We start from the raw sequence: 18,928 nt of genomic DNA, 5'->3' as shown, positions 1-18,928 counted from the left end.
CTCTGGGTATGCAGTTCTTCTCTCCTGAGAGCCAGGGATCCAGAAAGTTGTCCGTCCACAGACCTGGAGTATTTACTCCTTAATTCCCTGTGCTTTACATGATGTTATGATGTGGAGTACCAATAACAAGGATCGTAAAACCAGGACACCAGATGGGGCATTTGCAGCTTTGCTAGGCACACACAGTCTGCTAGGACAAAAAATGCTGCAGGAATCAGTCTGTGTACTGGTGATTAATTCATCTGACTTCAAAGTACGTTGTGCAGAGATGACCCTGTTGTCTATCAGGAGCTGCCAATGCAGAGACCTAAGGACATCCCCAGGGAGAGCAGTGAGGAAGAGAAAATGACATCTTCTGCTGGAGAGCTGGGCCGGGCTGCTGGGACACAGGGAGCTCATAAAAGTGGGCAGTGCTGCAGAGAGACGGCTGTGCCCAGGAGCAGCTCTTCTACACAGCACAGCCTGCAGGTGACAGGAGGAGAGCAGAGAAAGGAGAGAGAGCTTGTAGGATGTGTATGGTGTGAGCAGGCTGTGAGCTCACTGGAGGAGCATCGCTGACAGCCTCTGACAAGGTCAGTCTCACTGCAGGCTATGACTCTGCCGCCTGCCAGGCTCGGTGCTCAGCCTGCCTGGGGAGCTGCCCAGGGCGCTGCGGGGAGATGTGTGGGGGGAAGGAGCCCCTCGGCAGGGCAGGGCAGGGCAGGGCAGGGCAGGGCAGGAGCCTTCTGCTGCTGGGGGCATGGGGATCACAGCTTCAGCGCTCCCAGAGTGTCTCCAAGGGCACTTTGCAAGAGGAGAGACAAGGCAGGGATTTTCCCATACCTGTCCTTAGGGAAGGAGAATGAGTTGGAGGCAGAGATCTGAAAGGAGATGTGAAATATGATCACAGCTATAAGAGTCCTGAACTGTACGTTTCTCAGTCTGCAGTTACATGCACAAACTCCTCATGTGCTTTCAGCCCCTCTTCTCCCAAAGGATTGCACCAGCTGAAATTTCCATGCTTCTCTGCAGACATGAATAATGCACTTGTCCAGCAAACAGGCAGCTTTCTCTAGTAGAAATTCAAGTGCACAGAGGTAGGAATGGGCACTCTGAGTGCAGACAGACAAAAGATACATGAATGGAAATATGTCATAGGAAGAAAGTATCCAGGAGGCTGGGATATGATTAGGCAATGAGAGGAAAGCAAGAGCTCCTTCATCTTTGACTTCTCAAGGGATGGTGAAGCTCATGTAAATTCAAGTTATGGAGTTAAATGAACCCTGTCCTAAGAGAAAGAAAAACTGTTATAGTATAGGGGTGGAGTGTCTCTGAAAAAGCTCTTGACTCGTCATTATCTTCTGCACTCTGCACAGGACTCCAGGCCCAGCAGGAACTGCAGATGCCCAACAGCAGCTCCATCAGCGAGTTCCTCCTCCTGGCGTTGGCAGACACGCGGCAGCTGCAGCTCCTGCACTTCTGGCTCTTGCTGGGCATCTACCTGTCTGCCCTCCTGGGCAACGGCCTCATCAGCACAGCCGTAGCCTGCCACCACCGCCTGCACACCCCCATGTACTTCTTCCTGTTCAACCTCGCCCTCCTCGACCTGGGCTGCATCTCCACCACTCTCCCCAAAGCCATGGCCGATGCCCTCTGGGACACCAGGCACATCTCCTACGCTGGATGTGCTGCTCAGGTCTTCTTTTTATTATTCTTATTTTCTGCAGAGATTTTTCTTCTCACCATCATGTCCTATGACCGCTACGTTGCCATCTGCAAGCCCCTGCACTACGGGACCTTGATGGACAGCAGAGCTTGTGCCACCATGGCAGCAGCTGCCTGGGGCACTGGGCTTCTCTATTCTCTGCTGCACACTGTTAATACTTTTTCACTGCCTTTTTGTCATGGCAATGCTGTGGATCAGTTCTTCTGTGAAATTCCCCAGATCCTCAAGCTCTCCTGCTCTACTTCTTACCTCAGAGAAGTTGGACTTATCATATTTAGTGCCTGCATTTTTTTGGCTTGTCTCATTTTCATTCTTTTCTCCTATGTGCAGATCTTCAGGGCCGTGCTGAGGATGCCCTCTGAGCAGGGACAGCACAAAGCCTTCTCCACGTGCCTCCCTCACCTGGCTGTGCTCTCCCTGTTTCTCAGCACTGCCATATTTGCCTATTTGAAGCCACCCTCCTTCTCCTCCCCATCCCTGGACCTGGTGGTGTCATTTCTGTACTCAGTGGTGCCTCCAGCACTGAACCCCCTCATCTACAGCATGAGGAATCGGGTGCTCAAAGATGCCCTCAGGAAACTCTTTATATATTTTTTTCTTCAGCATTAATTTTATCTTCATTATCTTCACATGAGTACCACAAACACAAGAAAAGCTAGGAATGGCATCATGTAATATTTCATATATTTTTTATTTATTTTTAATACTTAGAATAGTTTTTACTCCACTTAAACAATATTATTGATTGGTATTTCCCATCTACATTTTTTTTTCTTACTTCTGAAAGCTTTATTGTTCCTCAAGCCGTAGACTGTTTGAGAAGATTAAAAAAATAAAAGCAATAAGAAAATAATTAGACTATCATCTGCATCTCAGGGGAGCCTGCAGGAACCAAGAGCCCAGTGCCACACGGAGCAGCAGCCCTGGTGTCTGTGGGGCTGCCCCTCACCGCCTGCTGGGCGCTCCCTCTCTGCTGCCTTTGAGTTGTGCTGCTGCTTCCCTGCAGCCACAGCCACGGGCAGCAGCAGGACGTGGTCTTTTCAGTGCTGCTCTCTTTGCACCACCACACTGTTCTCCATTCGCCTTGCATTTGTGTCAGCCCTCAGGTCCTGCATTACGCAGCAGGCCAACAAAAAACACTTTGCCTGTGGTGTGCCTGGAGTTGCCTCAAAGGCTTGGCAGAGCATTGCCATGTCAACAGGATGCAGGCTGGAGACTTGGGGGAGGAGGGAATCCTATGAAAAATGACACAGCCTTGCTCTGTCCAAAATGTTTTCACTGTGCTATAGGAATTTCTGACTGCAAACTTGTTTTTGATGGACTTGTTTATTGCCAACTCACTCACAGCCCTGGGTGGCCCACCTGTAAACTGAGGAGCCAAAGAAGGATGCCAGAGAGATCCTTGAGGTTCTGTTTTGAGACTTCCATGCTACAAAGTTATGGGTCAAGCATGCTCACAAGCCAAGCCCCCCCCACCTCCATTGGCTGGATCAAAGCTGGAACCCAGACCTGTGATCTCTTTCTCTGTCCCTCTCTCTCTTTCCCCCCACCCCCCCAACTCTGTCTCTCTCTTTTCTTTCTCTTCCTCTCATAAAGATGTTGAGTAACACAAGACTTACTTGGGTTTCTTAGAACATCACAAAGTGTAGCTGCACATGGAAATACTTGTAGAAGTGCCAGTACCTTACAGATAACCATAGTGCTCAGATTAGCCTTAAAACTGGTGACTGTGTCTGGACACTGAGTGTCAGTTTCACTTATCTAACCAGGAGCTGCAAATCTGGGCACCCCTCCTTCCCTTTGTGTGTGGGGTGTGACATGTTCCCTACTGACAGTCCTCAAGGCAGGGGCGTTATGGCTCTCTATGGCTCCTTGCCATGAGATTTCTATGGGTCCCTGTGGCTCCCTTTGGGTCTCTATGGGTCTTTAAGGGTCTCTGTGGGTCTCTATAAGTGCCTTTCTGTCACAGAGTTAACTACATCAATCTATGCCTGTGACTTGGGGGCAGTAAGCCCCTGGTCGTGTCCATCCCCTCCCCAACCCCCCGGCCCCACAGAATGGGAAGGGAGGGGGAAAAGGGATTGGGAGATGGGAGTTGGGCTCAAGGAAGAAGAAAAAACAATCAAACAAACAAAATATCAGCAATGATCTATGGAGGAAAACTTATTTTACTATGATATTGGAATTCAAGATAACACAATATAATACAATCTAATTGAAATTCAGGCTAATAAATCAAATAAAATAAGGGAATGAGTGTCTGAAACTGAACATTCTACTTTGAACTGAAGACACATGGCTGAGGAGCACCACAACACTGCCAGGCAGTGAGAGAGGGAGAGATCCCATGACCCGCCTATGACTCCTTCTCTGAACGCAAAGTCCCCTGGGAGATGCAGATCTTCTTGTCTCAGAACCAGGTATCCAGAAAGTTGTCAGTCCACAGAACTGGAGTATTAACTCCTTAATTAGCTGTGCTTTACATGATGTTATGATGTGGAATGCTGATAGCAAGAATCACAAAACCATGGCATTCCGTTCCTTACTCTACATCACTACATCATGCTTAATATATCTATTTATCTCTCTATATATATATAGAGAGAGAGAGAGAAAAAAGAATAATTAAAATGCATTACACACACGTGTGTATATAAATATATACACATATAATAAATGACTGCATTCCCCAACATCAAATTCCTCTGTGGTACACATTGAACATCCCCATTTTCCTGCATCACCCACCATGTGAGCCCTGGTCCCTGTGCACAAACAGCTCCACAGAGAAGAGCTTTGCCCATTCCAGAAGCTGCAAGAACCCAAACTGCTTTTCCCAACATGCTCTTTACATGTACTACAGGGATTTTATCTCCCTCTACGGTATGTAGGGAGCTGCATTGGGTAGGACCATCATGATTGATAGATCCTCCGGTATTGACCAAGCTGGTGGCCTCTGCCAAGTGCTTCTCCCAGTGCTTAAATCTTCCACCACCCATTGCTTTCAGCATAGTTTTGAACAATCCATTGTATCGCTCAATTGTACCAGAGGCTGGTGCATGGTAGGGAATATGATAAATGCACTCAATGCCATGATCTTTGGCCCAAGTATTTACAAGAGAATTTTGAAATGAGTCCCATTATCTGACTCAATCCTTTCTGGGGTGCCATGTCGCCACAGGACTTGTTTCTCGAGACCCATTATGGTGTTTCGGGCGGTAGCATGGGGTACTGCATATGGTTCAAGCCACCCAGTGGTTTCCTCCACCATGGTGAGCACATAACGCTTACCACTGCGAGATCGTGGCAAGGTGATAGAATCAACCTGCCATGCCTCCCCATATTTGTAATTTTGCCATCGCCTTTCCCCCCAGAGAGGTTTCATCCTCTTGGCTTGTTTAATTGTGGCACGTGTTTCACAGTTATGCATGATCAGTGCAGTAGTGTCCATAGTTCAGTCCACCCCTCAGATTCTAGCCCATTTACATGTTGCATCTCTTCCTTTATGGCCCGAGGTCTCACGGGCCCATCGAGCCAGAAATAATTCACCCTTGTTCTGCCAGTCCAGGTCTATTTGAGCCACCTCAATTCTGGCAGCTCGGTCTACCTGATGGTTATTTTGCTGTTCTTCAGTAGCCCGACTCTTGGGCACATGAGCATCCACATGATGCACCTTTACAGCCATATCCTTTATTTGGGCAGCAATGTCTTTGCACATTTCAGCAGCCCAAATAGGTTTACCCCTCTGTTGCCAGTTGTTTTGTTCCCGCTGCTGTAACCACCCTCATAAGGCATTTCCCACCATCCATGACTTGCAGATGACACCACGTTGACAGGAAGTGTCAATCTGCCTGCGGGTTGCATGGCCCTACAGAGGGATCTGACAGGCTGAAGCCAATGGGATGAAATAAAACAAGACTGAATGCGAGGTCCTGCGCTTGGGCCACAGCAACCCCAGGCAACGCTACAGGACTGGGGCAGAGTGGCATGAAAACTGTGTAGAGGAAATGGACCTGGGGGTATTGATTGATGCTCAGAGGAACACGAGCCAGCAGTGCGCCCAGGTGGCCAAGAAGGCCAATGGCATCCTGGCCTGTATCAGAAATAGCACTGCTAGCAGGAGTAGGGAAGTCATTGTCCCTCTATACTCAGCACTGGTGAGGCCACACCTTGAGTGCTGTGTTCACTTTTTGGACCCTCACTTCAGAGAAGACACTGAGGCCCTGGAGCACATCCACAGAAGGGTAAGAAAGCTGGTAAGGGGTCTGGAGAACAAGTCTTATTCTCCAGACAAGTCTTATGAGGAGCAGCTGAGGGAGCTGGGTTATTTAGTATGGAGAAAAGGAGGCTCAGCGGAGACCTTATTGCTCTCTGTAACTACCTGAAGGGAGGTTGCAGGGAGCTGGGGGTCGGCCTCTTCTCTCATGTCACAGTAATAGGATAAGAGGGAATGGCCTCAAGTTGCACCGGGGGAGATTCAGGCTGGACGTTGGGAAATAACAACATTACTGAAAGGGTGGTCAGGCACTGGAATGGGCTGCACAGGGAGGTGGTGGAGTCACTGTCCCTGGAGGTGTGCAAGGAACGTTTGGACGTTGTGTTGAGGGGCATGGTTGAGTGAGACCTATTGGTGATGGTTGGATGATTGGACTGGATGACCTCGTAGGTGTTTTCCAACCTTGGTGATTCCGTGATTCTATGACCTCCAAACCCATGGTGGCCAAACTGGCAGGAGCAGCTCACCCTGACCAACATCAGGCAGTACTGCTTGGTCTGCAGATTATCACCTGCCTCATCTCTGCAACTACAGTAGTGTCTCTCAGGGAAGTCAGATGCAGCCCCACACTCCTCTCCAGATTCTCTGATTAAATCAGAAGCAAATCGTTATGCTATGATGAGCAAACCATGCTATCTACCAGTATGATGACAGAATCTTTCTTTCCCACCGTTCCCTTCCCTGCACGTGAAGCAGCAATCTGCTGATCATCAGAGGGCTTCCTTTGCCATCAGAAGGTGTCTGTGGTCATCTGAAGGCTTCCTTGGTAGTCAGAGTGTTCCACTGACTGTCAGAGATGTTCATTAACTGACAGAAGGCATCATTAATCAAGAGAGAGTGTCACTGGTCATTCATTGATCATCTGGAGATCTGAGATGTCCATGGGAAGGGATATGCAGACCTTGTTTTGGGGGCAGGGGGACTGAAGGAAGAGGAATGAAGCAGACCCAAAGGAGGGACAGGTGGCTGCAAGAAGAGAGGGGTTAAAGGAGGGTGACGTGGTCACACCCCGTGCTCCACGTGGAGATGTGGAGAAAAGGATGAAGGGTTTGGAGAACCTGGAAGGAGGAGCAGAGAGAGAACAGAGGGAGGGTATTGAGGCTGCTTAGCAGCATGAGAAACTCCATCCTTTAGGACTCTGGAGCAGACGATAAGAGAGTGGGGAAGCCCACAGGGGTGTAGGACAAGGTGAGCATGGCATGGAGCTGGGGATCTCTCCCAGCACTTTGTGGTGGCCACTGCCAGGCAGGAACAGATCTGAGTGGTCCCTGCTGAGCATGAGAAGAAGAACACAGATACACAGAGAGAAGCTTTGCTGAGGGCTTTATTGATCATCAGAGGGTGTCATTAATCATCAGGGTCTTCATTGGTCATCAGAGGGCAACGTTGGTCATCAGTGAGCTGCAGTGGTCATCAGAGGATGTCAGGGGGCATCAGTGGTGAGGAGAAGCCTTGTCCCTGCAGGGTTTGTCCCCAAGGACTTAGGGCAGGAGGAGAAGGACTGGCAGCACCAACAGGCCCAGGGCAGGATGTGGGTCCCCTTGGGACAGCAGCCGCAGCCCCTGTCCCACCTGCACAGGGACCCTTGGCCATCCATAGGGCACCCTGAGCTTGCTCCTTCCAAATCCCATCCTCTGCACCGCCCCATAGAGTGCAAGGGAAGGTATGGAGGTGACAGTGCCCAGATCCCCTTGGAACAGGCCAGGGACAGTCCCATCCATACCATCCAGTTCCACCCCTGATGCCTGGTCCTCAGAGCTACAGGACACGGGACACCAAGGGTCCCCCAAGTGTCCTGTGGGGTTGCAGGTGTCCCCATGCTGCTCACCTAGACATGCAGGGCCACACGCCTCACACGTGGGGGATTCTCCTCTCCTCTGCTGAGCACAACCTGGGGTGAAAGGAGGTGTTAGGGACACACTGAGGGTACTGGGACAATGGGACACAGTGGGACACACTGAGATACCCTGAAGGTGCAAGGACCCATTGTGGGCACTAAAACCCCATGGCCAAGGCACGGTCCTGTAGGCTGCTCAGCCCCAACTGCCCCCATTGCCTCCTTCCTCTGCCCATTGATCGCCCACAGCAGCAGGGAGTCCAAAAAAGGCCTTGGGGCACCAGGGGTGTCTCCAAGTCTGAGGAAAATAGAGAGGACAGCAACACATCCCAGCCCCATCCTCATCCCAGGGTCACCCCTCAACTTACAGGACCAGGAATGTCAACGGCGACAGGTGAAGGTTGCTGGGGAAGAAGAGCCAAGGGGCAGCCATGAGGGAACTGTGAGACTGGGTGTCCCCACCCAAGTCCCCTGTTTGTCCCTAGGGCTGCCCCTAATCCCATGGCTGCCAAGGTCTGCGTGCACCTCTGCCCATGGAGGAGCCCAGGATGGGTTGGACATAGGGACAGGGCAGGAGCTTGGGGGGCCCAAAGTGGGGGAATAGGGGTGCCAGGAGGCTTGGGGGTACCAAAAGGAGAGGAATGGGGACCTCAAAGAGAGGAGAATGAGGGAAAATGAAACAGAGCGGATTGGGGACCTAAAGAGATGATGAGAATCAGGGTGCCAAAGAAAGGAGATTTGTTGGTGCCAAAGAAAGGAGATTTGTTGGTGCCAAAAGGTTGGCATATGGGGAGGCAAAGAGCGGGCATTTGGAGCCCCAAAGGGAAGGGATTTAGGGACCCAAAGCAAAGGGGACTAGAGTACAAAGGGAAGGAATTTGGATGTGCCAAGTTGAGGGTTGGCCTCTGCCTTCAGGGACAGACCCCACCTGTCCCTGCAGAGCTCCTTGCAGGGCCACCCTTGGGTGCAATCAGTGTGGCTGCCCAGGCACTCACCACAACAACTTCCGAGTCCGGCACTTGCACAAGTGGCTGTGGGGAGAGGAGTAGAAAGAGAGTGAGAGAGACCTTGGCATCGGGGACCCCCATGGCCAATCCCCTCCAGCCCCAGCCCACATCCCCCATGGATGCTTCACCTGAGCTTCCACTGTGCAGCACAGGGCGGCGAGGAGCATCACGAGGCTGAGCGCAGCTGCCTTCATCTTCCTCTGCGCTCTGGGAGCTGGGTGAGGCTGCAGGAGGCAAGGGCTGCATTTATCCTCCCAGTGTCCCTCCCACAACCCCCAAATGCCCCTGGGTTTGGCAGGCTCCCTTGGCACAGACCGACCTGGCATGCAGTCATCCCCTGCCCCAGCCCCAGGGCACAGGAGGGAGCCAGGGATCAGAGGAGGAACACTGAGTGCGGGGATACCCATGGCATTGAGCCCAAAGCTCCCAAGTCCCTGCACCCAGGGACACCCCCTCCTTTCTGTCCCCCAGGACCACCCAGACATGAAGGCTGCACCCCATATCAAGGCTTTGTCTGAGGACTCATCCCTGACTTCTCTTGAGTCCCATGAGGCAGCAAGGTTGGGCTGATAGTTGGGCAACTGGGGACACAGCATTTAGGGACACTGGGAAGTGAGAGGGCAACTGGGATGTGGGCAGTGAGGAAATTATGGAGATATTTGGAAAGCAAGGGGACATAGGCATATGGGGGCATAAAGATACAGGAGCATCGTGGGGATATGGGGCATGAAGATATGGGAGCATCATGGGGATATGGGGACATCGTGGGAACATGAAAAGATCATGGCAATCTGGAGACATCATGGAGATATGGGGACATGGGGACGTGCAGCCAAATGGGAACTGGTTGTTGACAGGGAACTGGAAGTGCATAGATGGGCAGTGGCGACAGGTGGGTGATGGGGACACATAGACACAGGAGGCTGGCAATGTCCACTCAGTGCCTTTGTGATCATGGAGGAGGTCAGGAGTGAATGACAGACCTGGGCTATGGCAGACAGGTTTCCTCTTTATCTACTGCTGCCAAACACAAAGAGCATGACTTTGGGAATCATGGAATCTCAGAGTCGTGGAATACCTGAAGTCACAGACTCATAGAATCAATGAGCCATGGAATCATAGAACCACAGAATCACAGCACCATAGAATTACAGAATCGTGGAATCGTTTAGGAGGGACGAGACCCCTTAGGTCACAACAGGAGATGTGCCATGTATTTTCTGCTCCCTTTAAATAGCCAACATCAAAAGTCACCATGTTACATCCAGAAATCCGTATTGCATATGTGACACAGCAGTAGTGCTGCCTCTGTCCATGAGGACAGTTGGTCATTCGGACACACAGGCAGGGAATCCAAGGGTGGGGGTCAAAATTGGCATTCTGTAGTCATCAGCTGTGTGCCTGAGCTTCAGTAGAACAAAGGTGTCCTATGGGTTTTGTTCCTGTCATGATACAGCCTCCCGGATAAAGTGAAGCTTGTTTTATCCAGACGAAAGGAAAGAAATAATAGGGCACTGATTAACGGCAAACAACTCAAGGATTCTTCAAGGAAAGGAGATGTGCCAATATGAAGTGTTCCATCTGACAGAATAGCAGCTGGTCACAGCTTCACGGGGCATTTCCCACAAATAAGAGAGCTGTTGTGGGTTATCTCTGAACAGAGCACTTCAGTGTTTGCTTTGGGAATTGCCCAGAGAGCAGCCAGCTGGAAGAGCTTCCTTTGGGCTGATTCTGCTCTGCGCAGTGCTTGTCAGAGCTTATCAGTGCTGCCTTATTCACTGTATTTAAATGCAACGTGGCGTTTTTCCTACTCTGGAGTTCTTTTGGAAAGAACCAAGGAATTGTCCGTGCTGCCATCACTGAGGAATGCTGACTGAAGTGAGTAAGTTTCTAAGGTTTCTAGGATTCCAGGATTCTGGGTTTCTAAGATTCCAGGATGGGCTCCCACGGCCCCACATACGGAGTTTGGCCATGCGCTATGAGAACTCATGGCTAGATTAGGGAGTAGTTCAGGTTTTTTCAGGCAATAGATTGCAGATTCTTTGGGACTGCCAGTGACAAGCACAGTCTGCAAAGCATGCAAACTCCACAAAATATAGATATTTTTTCTTACAGTCAGCTTACCAGGCTCCCCTGGTTTTACTGACAGATACGGCTGCAGGTCACTTTTCTCAGGGAACTGTTACGGCAGGGATTGTGCAGTGCATTCCCCCCTGGAGGTTTTGTTCACTCAAGATGTAGAAATGTCAAGAAGTCACCCCTGGTAAATATTTAACGAGACCCCACAGCAGACAAGACCCCACCCTGCGGAGCCCATCCTGCTCACCACGCTCCTGGGTCGCTGCGCCCCCTGGTGGCCGCCTTTGTATCTGCGGGCGAAAGGTGAGAAGGGGCCCAAGTGAAATTGAAAAGGCAAGAAGGCTTCAGAACGACTGAGAATAAGGAGGGGGAAGGGGGAGAGTTAGAGGTAGTTTATAGCAGTAAGAATGTAGAGCTTGTTAGAAAATGAGAGATGGCAGATGCTGGGTCTGGGATAGTGAGGGGGATGAAGGCCATACTGATAAGGTTTGAGAGCACCCGAGGACATTTGGCAGGGAGGAGATGAGATGTCCACAGGGCTAGAAGAAACCAGTTTGGGGGGATGCCCCCCTGAAAGGTCAGAAGCTTACAACGAGAAAGGTCAGAAGCCTTTGTGAGGAAGACAAAAAATCTTCATCCCACGACCCACTACACACGCACAAGAGGGGAGGGCCTGAAAGCTAATGAACTCTTGGAGGTGTAATGAATATGGATCTGAATTCTGGGAAAACTATTGATTATGCATGAGTTTGGCCTGTATCTGTAGCACCATTTTTCCAGATGGTGTGCAATTTAGGTGGATCTATCTTGCAATCTTACTTGGGTTACAGAGTTTGATTCCAATGGCCCATCAATCCAGGTCCCTCTGCAGTGCCCTTCTCCCCTCAGGCAGATCAACACTCCCTCCCGACTTGGTGTTGTCTGCAGACTAACTGAGGGTGCACACAATCCCCTCATCAAGATTATTAATCAAGATGTTAAATAGAATTGGTCCCAGAACCGAGCCCTGAGAGACACGGATTGTGACCGGCAGCCAACTGGATTGAACTCCACTGACCATAAATCTTTGGGCCCAGCCATCCAGCCAGTGTTTCACCAGTAGAGCATACGCCCATCCAAACAGTGGGCAGCCAGGTTCTCCATGAGAATGTTGTGGGGGACAGCATCAGAGGCTTTCCTGAAATCCAGGAGTGATATCATGCTACGTGGCAGGAAAAGTGATGCAAGTCGCATGGGGCCAATGTGAGTAGAAATGGGGTGGGGAAGTTGAGGAGGACATTTGTCCACACAGTGACAGGGCAAAGCTCATTAGGGGACATCCTGGATCATTATCACATGCCAAGTGCTGTCTTAGATTCTTGTTTAAACTGATAAGTAAATAAATAAATGGGAATCTTTAAAGCCCATTGGACTCTTCCTCTCTAAGCTCTGTCCAGGTACCTCTCCAGTTTGCTGTACACATTCTGAACATGTGAAGATGACAGGAAGGCACAAGGCAGAGCAGGGCTCTTCAGGTTGTAATGGGCCCCAGGGGGCATTTGCTGCTGAGTCCATCAACCTCTGGTGCAGAGAGAAGATTGCGCAAAGTGCTCAAGAAGACCAAGTCAGAAGGAACAGTGAAGTTTCTTGGAGTATTAATGGGCCCCACTGAGGGCCATTCACAAGCAAGCTTCCCCAGGGACTTGTTAGAGCAGATAATTGGAAGCCATGATTGCAGGCAGACCAAGGCACTGGGATGGTGGCTGTGATGCTGAGAAAAGCCTCCTTTGTCTTATGGAGCAGAAAGACCAAGCCCTGATCCCCAGAGCCTTGGCAGGGAGATCCTGTCCTTCATGCTAGCTCAGGGCCTTTCCTTCCTGGGGCAGTGGGATGGAGGTTTGTGTGTTGTCAAATGAAAGAGAAGGGGACAGCAGCTGCCAGACTCTGCATGGGGTGCAAGGATGCCGTGAGGCCCAAGTCCCTTGTGGGCAGTGTGTCTCATCCCAGGATGTGGGATGTGAGGAGGGCCCAGTCTGAACAAGCAGTCAACCCCAATGAAACTTTGAACTTCAGATTTTCAGTTCTGGTGCCTTCCTTTGGACAGTCTCCAACAGTTTTATCTCCTCTATGTTCTGTTGTGCCCAGAAGTGCACCCAGTGCTCCAGCAGTGCGGAGCAGATCAAGACAATTCCTTCCCTCACCCACATGGCAATGCCATGCTCAATGCACCCCAGGGGACAGTTGGCCTTGCTGGCTGCCTGGGCACACTGCTGACTCATGTTCAGTTTCATGTTGACCAGGACCCCAATCCCTTTCAGTGCAACTGCTCTCCAGTGTCCCATGTTCTTTCGTGTGTATGTCCAGGGTTGCCCCTACCGAGGTGCAGAATCAGGCACTTGTTCTTTTTACACTTCATGTGGTTGGTGCTTACCCTGTTCTCTAACTTGTCCACATCTCTCTGGAAGTCTTCTCCACCCTCAATGGAATCAACAGCTCTTCCCAATTTGGTATCATCAGCAAACTTGCTCAAAACATCTCAAAGTCCTACATGCAAGTCATTGATGAAAACATTAAAGAGAAGTGCCCTTAAATGGAGAACTAGGGAACCATGCTAGTGACAGTCTTTTAGCCTGATGGACCCCATTTACTGCAATCCTTTGGTCCGACCCATTGGCCAACTGCTCACGCATCACATTATGTTTCTGTGTAGCCATTTGCAGGACATTTGTCCCAGAGTGATACTGTGAGAAATAGTATCAAAGGCTCTATTGAAATCCTGAAGGATAACCTCTGCTGGCTTCCCTTGGTCAACTCAATAGGTGATGTTGCCATAAAGGGCCATTAAGTTAAACAGGACCCTCCCCTCGTGGACTTGTGTTGGCTCTGACCAATGACAGAACTGTCCTTCAGGTGTTTCTCTGTAACTCTCAGCACCATTTTCTCCATAAGTTTACCAGGCATTGAAGAAAGACTGACAGCTCTGTAATTGCCAATGTCCTCTTTCTTCCTCTTCCTTAAAATAAGGACAAAGTTTGCCATCTTCCTGTCAACTGGGAACTAGCATGACCCTAGATTTCTTCTGATGCCACTCAAATCAGAGCACAGAGAGAACTCAGGTGTCATCAATGAAAGAATGTAGATGTGTCATAGCTTTGTAATGCCTTGAACTCCAGAGTATGCCACAGATACATATATAGTGGAATCACAGAATGATAGAATCATATAATCATAGACTGGTCTGGGTTGAAAAGGACCACAATGATCATTCAGTTTCAACCCCCTGCTATGTGCAGGGTCACTAAACACTAGACAAAGCTGCCCAAAGCCACATCCATCCTGGCCTTGAATGCATCCAGGGATGGGGCATCCACAACCTCCTGAGGCTAAAGGTGAATATATACTATGTATATCATGGATGCATAAATGCATGTCTTCATTCTTCTTCTTCTTCTTCTTCTTTTTTCTCTCTGTCTTAATAAATAATATTAACTCAACCCACAGATTTAGCTTTGTGGTTTTATTTCAGTTTTCTCCCCCTTCCACCAGGAAGAGGGGGACAGTGAGAATAACTGTGTGAGCCACCTTTCGTGTTAAACCACAATACCATCCTGAGTCCATAACAGATCACCTTGGGACTGTGAAACCCATGACTCAGTGAAGAGCACCAGAAGAACTCAAGGTCTTGTCATAGAGCAGCTCCTGAGGTATATTCCTTACAGCAGATTTGGAAGAGGCCTCCACTTCTCTGGTCCTGCTCTGAAGAGCTCTTGTTATGGTGGTGCCAGCAAGGAGACCAGCTTGTGGTCGCAGCAGTTCATATTGCCAACTACTGACTGCAGCCCCGGAGTGCTGCTGTAGGGACAACAGCACTGACATGAGACCTTCAGGTCTGCACAAATGCGAGGACATGAGAGCAGTGTGGCAGTGTAATGAGACCAGCAATGAAAAGAGCGTGTTGTGCTGCTGACTGTGGCTGTACCTCCCCCAGATCCAGACAAGGCAGGAAGGGAGAAGAGCTAAGGAACAGTATTTTTTGCAAGGTTTTATAGTGTCATCTAATATATTTGGGTAACGTGGTTGTGTTTTTACCTGAGCTCTTGGAGTGAGAAAATTGATTATTGTATTACGCTTACACAAACACACAAAAAAGTCATACGTACATAAAATATAACGAACCATCACTAGAACGATGTGAGGATGATGTGCACTTTATTGAAACTGGGATATTGCATATACCAACAATTTGCTGAGGGCATACTTGATTTCCTTGTTCCTCATGCTGTAGATAATAGGATTCAGTGTCGGAGGAACCACTGAGTAGAGAATTGCCACCATCAGATCCAGGAATGAGGAGGAAATGGAGGAGGGCTTCAGGTGGGCAAACACCACAGTGCTGAGAAACAAGGAGACAACAGCCAGGTGAGGGAGGCACGTGGAGAAGGCTTTGTGCCGTCCCTGCTCGGAGGGCATCCTCAGCACGGCCCTGATGATCTGCACATAGGACACAACAATGAATATAAAACATCCAAGTAGAATCAGGGCACTAATCACACTAAGCCCAAATTCCCTGAGATAGGATTTTGAGCAGGAGAGCTTGAGGATCTGAGGGATTTCACAGAAGAATTGGTTCAGAGCATTGCCATGGCAGAGAGGCAGAGAAAATGTGTTGGCAGTGTGCAGAAGGGAATATAGAAGCCCAGTGCCCCAGGCAGCTGCTGCCATGGTGGCACAAGCTCTGCTGTCCATTAAGGTCCCGTAGTGCAGGGGCTTGCAGATGGCAACGTAGCGGTCATAGGACATGATGGTGAGAATGCAATACTCTGCTGAGAACAAAAACAAAAAGAAAAAGACCTGAGCAGCACATGCTGAGTAGGAGATGTGCCTGGTGTCCCAGAGGGCATTGGCCATGGCTTTGGGGAGAGTGGTGGAGATGCAGCCCAGGTCGAGGAGGGCGAGGTTGAGCAGGAAGAAGTACATGGGGGTGTGCAGGCGGTGGTGGCAGGCTACGGCTGTGCTGATGAGGCCGTTGCCCAGGAGGGCAGCCAGGTAGATGCCCAGCAAGAGCCAGAAGTGCAGGAGCTGCAGCTGCCGCGTGTCTGCCAACGCCAGGAGGAGGAACTCGCTGATGGAGCTGCTGTTGGGCATCTGGGCGTGGAGTTCAGAGTAGAGAAGATAATGACAAGAATATTCTCAGAGTCGCTCCTGCTATACTATAAAACTTTTTCTTTCTGTTAGGACAGGGTTCATTAGCTCCATTACTTGAAATTAATTTCATGAAGCTCAGCATTCCCAAAGCAGAAGCAGCACATGGAGCTTTTGCCTTTCTCTCATTTTCTGATCTTACCCAGTCTTGCTAAATATTTTCATGTTTCCTTTTTCATATCTTCACCCCAGCTGCTGTTCAAGTCTCCTGCCCCTACCTCTGTGCCCTCAAATTTCTGTTAGAGAAAGCTGCCTTTCACAGGATAAGTGCATTATTCATGTATGTAGAAAATGAAAGGAGAGGTTGAAAGCTCTTTCTGTGTGTGTGTACGCAAAACAAAAGATAGATGAAAGTACAATTCAGGACTCTGCGATGTGTTTGATGTTAACAGCTCCTTTTAGATTTCTGCCTATAATCCTTTTCCCTTTTCTCAGAACAGGAAATGGAAAATCCCTTCCTTGTCTCTCCTCTTGCAAAGTGCCTCTGGAAACACTGTGGCATGCAGTGTATCTGTGATCCCCCTGCCTCAGGCAGCATCTGCCGCAGCAGAAGGCTCCTGCCCTGCTCAGCCCTGCCGGGGGGCTCCTTCCCCCCACACGTCTCCCCGCAGCGCCCTGGGCAGCTCCCCAGGCAGCTGAGTGCTGAGCCTGGCAGGCAGCACAGTCCCTGCCCCGGCACACAGCTCCTGGGGCACAGCAGGACCTGCTCTGCAGGACAGCCCTGGCACCCGGCTGCAGCCCCGGCTGCACAGCCTGCAGCCGTCCTGGGACACACAGCCCTCAGGGCTGTGCTCTGATGCTGCAGCACGGAAGCCCTCAGCTGGAGGCAGTTTTTATCCAAAATAAAGAAACATGCAGTGCTTTCACCCTGACCTGAAATGGGATGTCCCAGATTTAGTGATTCCTGCATTAAAGTCAGTACACTGACTGCAATGAGAGACTTACCTGGTCAAGGGCTGTGATTAATGCTCCTCCAGTGAGTTCACAGCCTAAAGTGCCACACAGCCTGTCAGCTCTCTTCCTTATTTCCTCTACCTGTCTCTTGCAGACCATGTCTCCAGCCCTGCTTGGTGCTGCACAGGACCTGGTCCTGGGCACAGCTGTTTCCCTGCAGCACTGCCCACTTGTAGGAGCTCCCTGTGTCCCAGGAGCCCAGAACAGCTCAGCAACAGAGGATGTCATTTCTATCTTCCCCACTGATCTCCCCTGAGATGTCCCTGGGTCTCCATGGCCAACAGCTCCTGAAAGACAACAGTGTCATGACTGTACTTTGAAATGTGCTCAATTAACCGCCAAATGTCCAGTGAACAGTGACTGATTCCAGACATATGGTCAGTCCTACCAGAGAGTGTTTGCTGAAACAAAAAGGGCACACAGACAAGGACAGTGGACTTCCCCTGTGCAAGGCGGTGATCCAGCTGAGGCAGTGCAGGCATCTCAGACCTAGATGGAAACCTTATGGTTGAAATTGGGTTCAGATCCCCACAGACGCACGGGAGTTTCAGTGATTCCTCTGGAATTCATTTCAGTTGTGCACAAGGAGTTGCCTGCATGTGAGCTCCTGCTCTGCGTCTTTGGTCCTTCAGCAGGGAGTCAGTTGCTCACACACAGACCCTGGGTGATGACCAAGGTGCCTGGGGTGCTGCTGGATGTGTGCCAGTGCTTATGAAGTGTGTGGGACATCCCTGAGAGAGACACCTCCTTCCTGAGCATCAGCTGAGGGCCAGAGAGGGGATAGAGCTATTCTCAGCCAACCTAAATGACAACAGACTCCTGAATTTAGGGCACCCAAGTTTACCTTCTTTACCCATCCCCATGGCGCGTGTGGAGTTATGCAGCTGACTAAATGGCTGAGCTCACAAAAGAAGAGACAGATCTTTCTCTGTTCACCATCTACTCAATATTTTGGAGCTCCAGGCACTGCAGAGCTGGCACACATCTTCATATTTCAACTGATGAAATCTCAGTGTTCTATGGGCACACACGTGAATGGCATCAGAAGCAGCCTAGTGCCATGCCAGTTCCCTAGGTGCTCCAGCACACACAGATGCTGCTGGCAAATGCAGCACAAGGCCTTCAGGAAAGCCATGCCCTAGGAGTGTCCGTGCTGCTGGGACAACTCCGAGCCTCACAGTGGGTCTAATGCCTGTGTGCCACCTTCTGAACACAAATACCGTAGATGTGTTATGCAGCCATGCTAGGCACAATGGTGCTTGTTTCTTTATGTGCTTTTACAGTAATGAGAACACCAACACATGCAGAGCTAGAAATCTTTGTTCAATTGCAGGCCTGAGCTCTTGTTTGGACCACAGGGACACGGTTAAAGGGCTTCCACAACTGGACTGCAGCACAACGGGTTACAGAGTCTTTGTGATGGATGAGTGAGGAGACAAGGAAAGGTGACTGCGCTCTGGGAGAGTGCACTGAACTTCTCCTGGGGATGGCAGAGCAGCCAGGTCAGAGCAAATGGTAATGGCAATCAAAGGAGACCAGCAGTGTCTGTTCCTGGCTTCCTGATCAGAAAGAGCAAGTGGAAGGTGTCCTCTGCAGGCAGATGGGAGCCTCATCTTGTCAGGACATTTGGAGTCCTCTTTCACTGCAGTGTCTGCTGCAAGGACAGCACAGCAGGGCATGCACCATGCAGGAGATCCCTGGAGAGCACAGATGGCAGCTCTTTGAGCAAGCCATAGAGGAATCCAAGAGGAGAGGTGCTCCACTGGATCTCAAACTCACTGGCAAGAAAGGGCTGGTTGGGAATGTGAATGTGAAGACCAAAGTGAACCTGTGCTGCAGTGGCCATGGGATGGTGGAGCTGAGGAGCCTGAAGGGAGGATAAAAGACAA

The 18,928-nt window shown here is 50.2% G+C and overlaps 3 protein-coding genes and 1 pseudogene across 4 annotated transcripts in view; 2 read left to right on the top strand and 2 right to left on the bottom strand.

Moving 5' to 3' along the window:
• LOC128091882 (olfactory receptor 14J1-like) overlaps nt 1-16,028 on the bottom strand; it is a 148,651-nt pseudogene extending 132,623 nt beyond the window's left edge.
• The window catches only part of LOC128091884 (olfactory receptor 14A16-like), a 57,329-nt gene that overhangs the window by 7,245 nt on the left and 31,156 nt on the right, over nt 1-18,928 (bottom strand). The window lies entirely within an intron of this gene.
• Nucleotides 1-18,928, top strand: part of LOC128091903 (olfactory receptor 14J1-like) — a 335,467-nt gene that overhangs the window by 291,476 nt on the left and 25,063 nt on the right. The gene's annotated exons all lie outside the window — the stretch shown is intronic.
• On the top strand, nt 880-7,332 carry LOC128091877 (olfactory receptor 14J1-like). Of its 2 annotated transcripts, XM_052705282.1 has the most exons (3): nt 1,382-2,285; nt 5,219-5,267; nt 7,287-7,332. In XM_052705282.1, the coding sequence occupies exons 1-3, from the start codon at nt 1,382-1,384 to the stop codon at nt 7,330-7,332; spliced, it is 999 nt and encodes a 332-aa protein (XP_052561242.1). The 2 variants fall into 2 exon arrangements, with proteins under 2 accessions (XP_052561243.1, XP_052561242.1); XM_052705283.1 differs by lacking the exons at nt 5,219-5,267; nt 7,287-7,332 and adding an exon at nt 880-897 and having other exon boundaries at nt 1,373-2,366.

Source organism: Tympanuchus pallidicinctus, unplaced genomic scaffold, assembly GCF_026119805.1.
Source record: "Tympanuchus pallidicinctus isolate F22 unplaced genomic scaffold, pur_lepc_1.0 scaffold54, whole genome shotgun sequence".
Lineage (NCBI taxonomy): Eukaryota > Metazoa > Chordata > Aves > Galliformes > Phasianidae > Tympanuchus > Tympanuchus pallidicinctus.
Note: the sequence above shows the minus strand (reverse complement) of the source record. Positions and strands in the feature narration are given on the sequence as shown.

Excerpts from the sequence above, each read along its gene's own strand:
- LOC128091877 (XM_052705282.1), top strand. The coding sequence starts at position 1,382 with ATGCCCAACAGCAGCTCCATCAGCGAGTTCCTCCTCCTGGCGTTGGCA. Across the intron at positions 2,286-5,218 it reads CAAAGATGCCCTCAGGAAAC|AGGTCTCACGGGCCCATCGA; the intron begins TCTTTATATATT and ends CTTTATGGCCCG. Across the intron at positions 5,268-7,286 it reads AATTCACCCTTGTTCTGCCA|AGAAGCTTTGCTGAGGGCTT; the intron begins GTCCAGGTCTAT and ends AGATACACAGAG.